The 12,005-nt window shown below is 38.0% G+C and overlaps 1 protein-coding gene across 1 annotated transcript in view; it reads right to left on the minus strand.

The window, feature by feature from the left end:
- Positions 1-12,005, minus strand: part of LOC135080252 (zinc finger protein 608-like) — a 126,217-nt gene that overhangs the window by 11,162 nt on the left and 103,050 nt on the right. The window contains exon 4 of the mRNA XM_063974937.1: positions 6,472-6,595. Coding sequence (XP_063831007.1) covers positions 6,472-6,595 — 124 coding nt within the window. The remainder of the gene's footprint in view (positions 1-6,471; positions 6,596-12,005) is intronic.

Below are 12,005 nucleotides of genomic sequence, written 5' to 3' on the forward strand. Positions count from 1 at the left end.
TTATCGCGTCAGCGTGTCAACTTATGTAAATTTAATTAATAACTTCACCCCTTTTTATTCATTACGCTTTTTTGCCGTCATAAAAGTTACTTTATGAATCTATAACGAACCCGATGTAATTTTCGGGACTTTTCTATTGTAACTCTGAAGCGAGTTAATCTTCTCTGCCCGCAAAATGTTTTTCGTAAACAAGATGAACAAATTGAGATAAAAATGAGGGTCTCGGACAATCCCTTTTTAATCCCAAGCGGGCTATTTCGGAGACACGATTTTATATAGCGGTCTCGTTGAATTGTAAATAAGCAGCTCTTTAACATTTTAAAGAGGTTTAATGAGATTCTGGAATAATACCTTGACATTTTAGGTTTCATTATGAAAGCAACTGTGAATTCTCTTTTAATAAGAGTCAAGCGGTTAACTACTTCAATATCTAGGATAAAAATCTATTGAAATACACGACTCTACGAACTTAAAAATAACAAAAACACTAAAGTAAACGTTGTAAAGAAATCTAAGAGATAAAATAACAATTCCACATTCAAGACAACATGAAAATTCGTGAAACAATACATACAAGTATCTGTATCGGAAGTTGCTCAGTCGCAACTCCGCAGATTTATTGTTGCACGAACAATGGACACATAAAGCATTTCTCTACAAGCATTAACATAAAATGATCGAGTTATGGTGCCGACTCGTTAATTGGATGTGATCTCTGACAATATACCGCATTAGCCGGTTTATGGAGCTCGCCTTTGAGCGAACATTATCGATTTCATTACGGCATAAACAAGAATTACCGCGGGTTATTGCTAATAAATTGTTAGTAATTCGATGCTGGATTAACTAGTTATAATAATAAGTTATCTAACATAATGAATTCTGCATATGAATGAACAATTTCAAATGTGATGCGTAAAACTGCGTGAAATTGATTCATAGATAGACTCTATAATTTGAGAAGAAACAAAAAACCTTGAGTTTCTTTAAAAAAAATCAGCTAATGTGGTTTTTACGTGAAAATCTTATACGAAAGTAACCATTAGACAGATTTTGTAAGGTCAAAATCAACAAAGGTTTTACTCGTGTAGAAACTTATTTCTATTTTCATCTCTTTTTCGCTCCATTAAATCCATGTAATGCATCGTCTTTATAATCCTTGAACACAATGACTTCACTTCGAATCTTCAAAACGAGTTCTTTGGCAAGCGTATATTCAATTTGAAAGAAACTACAGTCTTATTATATTGGGTAAAGTAAGAGCGAATTACAGGAGGGTAGAAATTTAAGATGTGCGCGCAGATGGGCCATTCAGAAGGGCGACCTCGAGAACTGTCAGCCCTGCACAGGGTTGCCACTTGCCAAGTCTAAAAACACAACAGCAGGACTTGGCGCGTAATTTAGCCGGACATTTTACCCTTAAAGCCGGACATTCATGGCGTAGGTACACCATTTCCGAAAAATATTTTTTATGTGCCAGCAAATTCTTTTTGGTGCGTGATGCGTAAGCAATTGCTGAATTTCCTTATGGGTATTACTTAATCCTACATTAGGTATATTTATGTTAGCCAATGTCTACTGCTTGCGTTACCTATTCAAAAGTTAGCAAATAAGGCCCTGCAGCCATATAAAAAGCCGGACAGGACGGACAAAAGAATATTTGGCCGGACAAGTCCGTAAAAAGACAAACATGTCCGGCTAAAGTCCGACACCTGGCAACCCTACCCTGCAAGGCTACTCCGAAAGCTGTTTACGGGTGTGTTGTCTGTCACCGTGGCTCATGCTGGCATCTCGCTTTGGGTGAGAGGGATGAATGCATTCGAAACTTCGGATTACTGATTTTCGGAGTAACCTCGCTTCGCTTTATTATTTAGGGTGGAATTCCCTTTAAACGGCTAACACGAGCGGGTCACGGAAAAGTTAAATTAGGCCCGGACCGGTTCGGTTGCATGTAATCACTTCGATTTGTAGTCCGCCGCCCATAATGGCGTACTGACATGTCATTAGATCGGTCGTTAGTGCGGAGACACAGAGCACTGTCATTAAGCTGTCATGTTTTGTGTAATTTGTCGAGGTATGGCAACACAGAGTTGTAAATAGCCCGCCATTTAGCACAGGAAACCTAGAGAGAACTGTTACGCATCGAGTATATTTAGCGAGTGATTCAATCCGTGTTCTTAATCGAATCATGTTCATGATTGAGTTTTGTTTTTGTTATAATCAAACGATGCAGATAGAGTAATTCTGTAGTCTCTATTACACTAAATATTACTTTTAAATATTATCTAGAGACAATGTTAATTAAATTACTCATTATGGCCTCCAATATCACATAAAACTTCCGGTCGACATGAAAAAGAAACGTAAATAAAAAGTAAAAAGCAAACTAATCCATTATTCTGCCAAGTTAATTTCCTTTTCAAAATAAACCAGTTTTAAGTCAGAGAAGAACATATGAAATAATTTATTTTTCCCATCTTGGTAGGTGGTACCGGTGCCGCGGTGGTAGGACAACGTAGTGGTTGGTAAATGGTATGGTACCTACTCATACTAACAATTGAATGTAGATAAGTAGCCATACCTACTCTTAAGTCTTAAGTGGGTTATCATTAGGACAACGTCTAAAAGTCGCGATAACAAAGCCGCTTGTGAGTGATTAATACTGATTAAAGACTTACAGATATGTTTATAAAGCTCTAGATGCGTTGAAACAAGATACGTGTCCGTATAAGTACTCGTATAATCTTAACCACAAGCCCTTATCGGGTTAATTAATTTCGGATTACGTATTTGTTAATCAAGGAATAGTGATTTATTTGTTGTAATTATGCGAAGATAGAGTTTATCTGGCTAAATGTGTTTTAGCGATTAAAATCGTGACAAGCATACCAGGAGCACAGCGCCGTGCAATAGGTTCATTTAGAGGTTGCTAATTACGCCCAGCCGCGGTAATCAACAGCCAAATGGCGGTCGGCCGCCCTCCCCAACCTCCTTTGTTCCCTCAACAATAAATTCCTGTGTAAAAACTCGCCTCAGAATTCAGATTTCGTATCCGATAGGCAGATTATACTTTTTGCTGTTTACTTTTACAAATGATAACAGAAACGATCGCTTTTTAATTTAAGCCGGTGCTTCGGCTTAATCGGTTAGTACGCAGTAATAATAACAGAAAGGGTGAGTGGGTGGCGCGCCGGTGCTGAGAGCGAGTCTAATCAGGCTCGCCCATTGTTTCCCGCACCGGGACAAACAAAGTTCCGGAGATTTCATTTACATCCATTCAACGCGCATCCGACCTGCTGGCAAAGTAAACTGCTGTGTGTAGGTAGGTTACAATGTTTAACCGCGCGGCATGATCCGATGTAATTCTCATGAATAATTTCGTGTGTTAACGCGACTGTGGTTAATGAGTTAATAACGGGCGGAGGATACTGATAAACAAGTGCGCTAATAAGAAGAATGGAACGTAGCTGGAGCAGGTACACTTAATTGTTAGTACGTAAGTCGCCGCCCGGCTCGTAAACCCGTCTCGTGGGTATTTTTTGAGCTTAAACGCGCGCCCGCCAGATGCCTCCGTGTTTAATGGGCCACATTAAGGAATTAATGCCGGTAGACCGGCCCATATTATCTGTATGTGAATGATTAAACTTCATAAAGTCGGGTTGTGATAAAATTATAACGTAGCGGAGTCGAGTAAACAATATTTAATTTCCGTAAGCTCCTCGGAGCCATTAGCCGAAAATAAATATGCCAGGAGAGGAAGGGCGTGAATCCCTCCCCCTCCCCGCGAGGGCAACGGGCGGATAAATTTGGAAAGTGGCAACAGAAGCGAGCAGATGGTGATTTATTATCGTGTTTTATAATAATTACGAGCGGAGCCGGGGGGCGGCATTGTGCCTCTAATGGTCGGGACGTGTGCTCTCCTATTACATTGTGCCGGGTTTTATTTCCACAGATGATGGACGACCGCGTCTTGATAAGCATCGGATGCCCCTCCCTTGAGTGGATATCACCAGATTCGAAAATAATAAGTACCCACGTCCGTCAATAATGATAAATAAATGGGGATTTATCTTTCCATTGCTAATCTATTCCAATAAATATTTATTCACTGCATTCATTCCATGCAATTTTGATGTTAGATAATTCACAGCAGTTCGAATTTCCAAATATGTACGCTTGATTTTCAAAGTAGATTCTGTTTAGTGTTTACTTTGGATTTTATTGGTTGTGTATCAAGAGATCGGTCGGGCGATTTATTTCTTGTACTCAAAGGATTAAGTTTACCCCTCGTATTTCACGTTTTTTAAAGTCTAATAAAATGTTTACTGTATCCAGAAAGACCTCGTGTTATAGCACAGGGAGAGGCGAATGCAAACGACTTTTTAGTGCCAACATCGTAAAAATGAGTAATAAAGTAATAATAGCCGATATAATTGATTCAGCGTGGGCATAAATTTCATGAAATTGGTTCGCTCTAAATTATTTGTTTAGCCGATGGGGAGTTGGCAGGCATTCATTACCAGGCGGACATAAAAGGTGAGGTGTAAGCTGTACCAACGTGCTTATTAAATACGTAGATGCTATCTGCCGCTAATAAGCGCTTGGGTAATTACGCGGGAGCCTCATTGACTCCACTGTTTTATGTATTCCATGAATATATTAATATTTAATACCGACTTATAGTGGCCCGTAATACTAAGTGGAGAAAGGGCTATATGTATGGTTATAGCCACCATGAAACGTGGCAACGACGAAAAAGGTAAAAGTAGCCCTTCAATAATCGCTAAAGGCAGGTGTATTAAATCAAATTATATGATTATTGCCCCCGTAATTCCTACATAACCCGCCGGGGCGTATACCTGTTATTGTAATGGACTTTATAGCTTGTCTCTGATATGTATTTCATTACCGATCCAATTTATTGTTAGTAAAGATGGAAATAAATTGATTTTTGAGATTCAATTTCTATTACCGCTGACGTGTTCAGCAAGAGGAAGCGATTCGCGATATTACACGTAATTTATAACGTTATTAATTAACTTATACAATACGAACAAGGCGGATATCATAATCCGTGTTGTTGCAAAAGAACAAGCTAGTAATTTTTATAAATTAGGATTACAATACTTCGAAAAATAACAACTAGATAATAAATTCGAATTAACGCTCGAACAATTTGTTGTTATTAACGCATTGTCGTATTTAATTGTCACGAAGCCAATAATCACCTGATTAAATGATTGCAATTATCTCGAATGTGTAGGCGAACGAGTACGGACGTAAAGAATTTCTGCTCGTTTACATATAAACAACCACACAATCATTTAAACAACTTAATTGATGTGTAATTACCAGCATTGACAACCATTTTTGGTAAAGGCTGTGCCCGTTATGGCCGGCTCCAAAAGTATTTACTCAAATCACAGCTTGCGTAACTGTTAAGTTAATTGTTGTTGAATTTAAGTAAAATTACGGTTAACTAGAGGTTAAGTTATCAATTAACTAACAGTGACGTTCGAATAAACGAACACAGAAATTCAAAATGTTATTTATAGTTCTACTTATAGACAGATAACGCTTGTATTAATTAATAACTTCATTATATTGGACGAGGCGCCGATATCGCTTAAAGGTGACCTTTCCAATAGGTTATTGAGATTATTAACGTGCTGGCCAGTTAATTATTTCTCGATGATATTTTATTTGACATTCTCAACGTGGATTTACCACACGCATGGACTTTTTTGGCAGAATTAATGGAAACGTTTGCAAAAGGAATGGATTTAATGATGTGAGCCCGAAGCAATGCCATCTGTTCATTTTTTCTGAGCGAATTATCAGCAATTTGGGAAATTACATTTACGTGAGCATCCGAAATTGGATCTCTACTAATCGCTGGAGATACTTCGGAGAAACTGAACAGATGACAAACTTCAATGTACTATGTCGTTTCAAGTTCTTGTCTTATAATATTTTAATTAAACATGCAACTATTGATAGCGCCAATCTATTACTTTTTTAAGCTATCAAAAACGCGGTTCCGCGATTTTGAATGTTAATTAATAGAACATAGTCGGAAACTCTATTTACTTTATGAATTTTAAAGCAACATCAAATTTTACAGTTAATTGAAAATTAATTGAGCTTTCGGAGCTAAAATGTAGAGTTTCCGAGAATTATTGGTGAATGGTGTCAGTCAACGACCCAATCGTGTTTCATTTGGGAAATGAGTTTTCAGGCAGTGTTCGTTTGTAATGATCACTTTTAGAAAAAATAATCGTTTTGTTTATTTAATTTGGTATTTTGTTACCAAATATTAACTTTTTCTTTCTTTCTCTCTTTATTTCTTTACAAGAAACGACATAAAACACGGGCAGAATATTCCGCGAAGCAACAGAAGTTACCAGGCGTGCATAAGCGTGCGGAGATGACGCGCTACGGTGCTGCATTCGTGCGCTAGTAACAACTCACCACCTTCCGTCTCATGCCACACGATGCCCTCCAGTGTGACCGAGGTACCAGGCTCGCAGGGGCCCAAGCAGTCGGGCTCCGTTATCGTCCCCACCGAGGTGCCGACGCATACTTCTGCCGTTTCCTGCAAAAATAAACCTTTGGTTAGCAACTAGAAGGTTAAATTATTGTAACCTATGCAAAATAACTTGTCAAAACTTTTTCAATTTCATGACAAGGTTTTTTGATTTTTGACATAATATGGCGTACCTACTTATACTAAGAGACATGGAAGATGCTGTTTCTTATTAACAATCAAAAGGTATTTTAAAGTCATTTTCATCTATCTAATTAATCATAGTACATAATGTTTACTTAGATAGATAGATCGGTCTCAAATTCAAATCCTAAATAAATAGTAAGTTAGTATCTCACGTTGATCGAACGAGGCTAAAAACCATAAACTTCACATGAAAGTTATAAAACTAACTGGCAAACAACCATGCAAGTGAAAATTGTACACACATATTTTCATGTAAAAGAACATAATAATATTGGCATTATCAATGCACAATAAAAACTAGTTACATACTAAAGAGTATAATTGTGTCAATATGACTATGACTACGAAACATCTGAAATGCTGACGATACATAAAAGAATTCGCTGAATACAAATAACCCTCATTAAACTGAATTTGCTTTAAATTTCTCGCATGATCCCATTTGTCATAACAGAAAACAAATTAATAAACAAAATGTACCGACGAACGGTGGAACGAAACGAAAACAACATTTAAAAGGAAAATTCCAAAGCTATTCATATCAGTAAATCGATTCGATTTGTTCACTTAATAGGCATGTACAGTACAATTCCGATTTTATAATAATTCCATTTGAATTTGTGTTAATATTTACTATTTGTATAATGCATTCGATGAAACTCTATTTAACAAAAGATTAATAAGGTTTCGTTAATTAATCATTTCAATAAATAAACAGCGATGTGAAAGCAAATTGCGTTTGGCGGTTTTTACAATGAGCATGCATGAATGATGACATATGATTAAATCTCGCCTGTTTAATACAGAACGTTGTGAATATGTGATTGAATTTAAAATAATTTACCGCGTCGCTTTTGTGAGCGAAAAACTACGTGGATTAAATTATTTCGTTAACGAGAAAATTTTAAAGTTGGCTTAACATGCGGTTGCTCGTTTAAAAAGGTTCTGTTTCAGACGTGTCTATATTATTCTGGGAGGTTGTAATGTCTGGTTAAAACAAAAGAAGTCGACGCTTGTGTATTTTCAACTTTCAAGACTGATTACTTGAATTATTAAAATTCATCAAATTACTTGAGTTTAAACCTTGAGTTTTGATAGAGTTTTGAGCGTCACCTTAGAACACCTAAAACCCCCGGTTTCTGAGTCAATTCAGTCAGTCTATCATGCTGAAACTGAAACAAACGAACATGTTTAAGTAATTAGAATAGAATAGATTGACGATGATGAAGTTGGTTCAATTCCTTCATTATGACCAATAACAGACTTGAATTAATAAGATTCTCGCGTGTAGATTCATAATTAGTTTCATAACACGGGCCTTAAAGTAATAATCAATATTAAAGCTCATTATCATTATTAACAAGCTGTTTCTGTACATCGTACCCGTAATTAAGTCTTTACACCGAAAAGTTTTCCATGAAAAACGGTGGAGCCTTTTTACATTAATTTAAAACGTCAGGTAATATTTCATCGCTTTTTAAACTTGTGTCGTGAGCTTAGCTGACACGAAATTTTCGTTATTCATGAAAGTTTATTATAGCTCCTATGTAAGTAAGGTAGAGTTTTCTAGTTAGAAAAATCACTTATGCATAGACGAAAATAAAACCGTTGCATTTGAAAGTTTGCGCACTCCTATTTAAATAAACCGACCCAAATCGAAAATAGGTAGTTACATAAGTGAGTTTCTGATTCGCCGCAAAAATGTGGGTAAATTCCTTAAATCCAGGAATTTCTCCCGGACACAGCTATTTTTCACCCGAAAACCCCCACCGGAAAATCTAACGAGCGGAGTCGACTACGGAACTCACAAGGATTGCATAAATGCAAAGAGCGTTTACGACGTAGAACATAATCAAATGAAGCCATTCGCATTCAACGCCTGATACGAGAACGGTGCGACAACATACCTGCGTCCCGCTCATGCACGAGGATAATGGTGTCACAAATTGTGAACTAAAGCACTCCCAGAATCGGAGATGTCGACTCCCGAAATGTTATTGGAAAAATAACAAAATTTTATGCGACTCGGCAGATATTACCTTTATAATAACCGTTCCACGTCCCAATGACAAGTAGGGTATCGTTTTATTGCCCCGACTTGACGCCATTGCGAACGATTCAAGAATGGATATTGAACAATCAATTACGAAAATTGCTCGGCTCTCCGACTGTGATACGCTCGGAATCCATAGACATCAGATTTATCGCTATCTCAATTAGGTATTTGTTGTTCACGAATGATTGATGAAATATCAACATTCAAATCAAGATTGTAGATTATATTTATGTACGAGTAGATGCCTAACATTCCTTTGTTACTGAAGCTTTCCGGTAGACTGGTTGCTCGTAATTAAACATAAAGTCTGTACGAAAAAAATAACAATCATTCACGTTTCGACACATCGGACTTAAATCATTAATTATAATCGGCGATTAGTCACACTCTAACGCCCGGCAGCCGCTGCTACGATAAACCAATGTGTTTGAAGCGATTTGTTTAGAGAGAAATGATCTTTTCCATCAATACGAGTCGAAGCACCTAAATAAACACAGAACGGCGCGTTTGGCACCGACTCCGCGCTCAATGCACTCGAGATTAAGTCATATGTCTGCCACATTAAGAACGATAACGGCTGACCGATTGTGTTAACCCACGCGACGTCTATAAACAAAATTAAACGTTTTATTGTTAGTCGAATGACAAATGTGCTATCATCTTACGCCCACAGCGCGCTACAAACGAAAGCCCGAGTCAACGCTCAGTTTATAAGGACAGTTAGCCGCAAACATATTAATATTTCGACACGCCATATCGCTATTAAATCCTTTATGGCGCGCGTGAACAAGTCGTGGAGAGGGAGGCTTTGTGTGGCGGTGGGGTTGGAGGCGCCCGCTCTCGCAAACAGGGGGCCGGGCGGCCAGCTGCCGCTTTATCTTGACAAACGAACTCGCATCGTGAACTAAGAAAAAAGTCATCCGAATTTACATTTCAATAAAATTAAACTCGGCCGCGCCGGCGGCCATATCGGACGCAAATAAGAGGTGGTGTCGAAGCCGGTGCGACCACAAACAATAGAGAATAAATCAATTCACAACCGCCAGGAACAAAAGAGCGCGAGCGGGTGTAACGAACGGGCCGTCGATTAAGACGCCGAAGGGAGTCGTCCCGAGACCTCTCATTGTAACGCATCGCAGGAACTAATTTGTAGTCTCGACGCCGACTCGGGCCGCAAAAGGAAACCATTTCGACGCCGACACCATCCTACATGCCTAATGACTCGATACAGTCTGGAGGCTGAGTCGCATAAGCATCTGAAGATGTGTGTGTGGCAGATCGCGCGCGCGGCCGAGCGTTGCAAATCGAGGTTGAATCGCTGGTGATTTTGGCAGCTTATCGTCGCCAATGGAAAGGGAAGTTTACTGTAATATAACCGAGGTACAAGCCACTAAACCGGGGAGTACGTTATTAAAATAATTTAGCAAAGCGGCACGTTTTAGTGCTAGCGTTTATGGGGGTCTGGTGGATGAAGCGTCTCTCGCAATAAATACTGAGGCGGTGCAGTCTTGTTTATACACACCTCCGACGGTACATTAATTCCGTGCTATGCGGAATAAGTGGCGACAAGAGTGCGGTGCCAGCCAATGGCCCGGAACACGTCAAAGTTACGACCAAACTTTGCCAAGATCTCAGGCTGAATCACAGGCGCTACGTGCGGAATTAGGGATCTGCCTAAGTTTGAAACTCATTAATGTACTGTAGATAGGACTGTTCTTATTCAATATTGGTGATTTTTCTTTCTAAAAAATAGAGACATCTCATTACCTATTCTTAATTAATTAATTAGCAAATTTCTCAAATTTCAAATCATCTTTTTGACTAAACGGGCGGTAAGTTACAAACAAATATTGCAAACCAAAACTCTATAAAAGATAGTTAATTATATGCTATTTTATAAAAAGTTATTGGAACTTTTAATATCATAAACCCATATTTGCAAACGTCAGTTCGTATGCAAACCGCGTATTTAAATTGAAATTTTATTCCCTAGCATAATGAGATTCTATTATGTAACGCTCAATAGCGCCGCCTGTACGGGGTATAAATAATAATTAGGTATGTAGAGAATAATGGGCGTGTAGGGCTGACCCTCCTCAATGTCGGTCCTCTAATTAACTTCAATTGGATTCGACGCCGGGAACTGTTTCAATATTCGGAGCTAACCGCGCGAAGGGCGGATGATCATGCGATATTGTTAAACGATCCGGAATCATAAGCGCAAATGGAATGAGTTATCCTACCTACTAATACCTACTATAAAAGTAACAGTTTAACCGATTTAGATGTGATGTGGTTCGAGGATAATACAAAGGTTTCCCGGTTCTTGGAAGATGAATACCGGTGCGGTAAAGACATTCTGTGACAGACCCTAAATTCACGCGGGCGAAGCGAAGCAGAAGCAATCATTAGCACTAGCTGATATAATAGAAATGAAGCAATCGAAGCAATGTTCTAATATTTCACACTTTTTCCAGCTTTAAAAAAAACAGTCTCTCTTCTACAAGATTCAATCTATTTGTATGTAACTTTTTCTCATAAGCAACAAATAAAGCTGACTCTCTCTCCAAAACATGACACACAAATATAATTTCGTCCTTATATCCTGGAACTAATCTACATCTTACACAAGGTACACAACACAGCAAATTAAAAGTAGGTAACAAGGTAAAAATATTCGAAATGTCTTTTATATCTAACATAAAAGTTTGACCTAGATACTTATAAGAATATGATTTAGGATACGCAGATAAATGGAGATGAAATATAGTATTATTATGAAAACAAAGGCTCCAACAAACTCGATTGAAAAGGAGGATAACCTATTTTCTTATCCTTTCAAGGAAAGGAAGACATTACGGGAGGATTATTGGTATTCGTATTATGTTGATATTAGAGATTGTTATGTAAGGATATTCGACGAGTACTTTACAAAGTTGTCATCATAGTGGATTTGAGTTACAATGTTCGCAGGATTATACCATGTGTGTAGTTACGCAGGTATTGTTTTGAGAAAGAATTCATTTATAAAATAACAACCTATTTAACGCATCTGGAAAAATATACCTTTCTAATAGTCAAGTAATGTTTTTGGTTTTGATTCGTCATGACGCGCGAAAAGTCGGTGATACTAAATATACTTTACATGTTTCTACAGATATCAAAGCGGGGTTTATAGTCATACACAGAAAAAAATATGATTTATAATGATAAGCG

Source organism: Ostrinia nubilalis, chromosome 17, assembly GCF_963855985.1.
Source record: "Ostrinia nubilalis chromosome 17, ilOstNubi1.1, whole genome shotgun sequence".
Taxonomy (NCBI): Eukaryota; Metazoa; Arthropoda; class Insecta; order Lepidoptera; family Crambidae; genus Ostrinia; species Ostrinia nubilalis.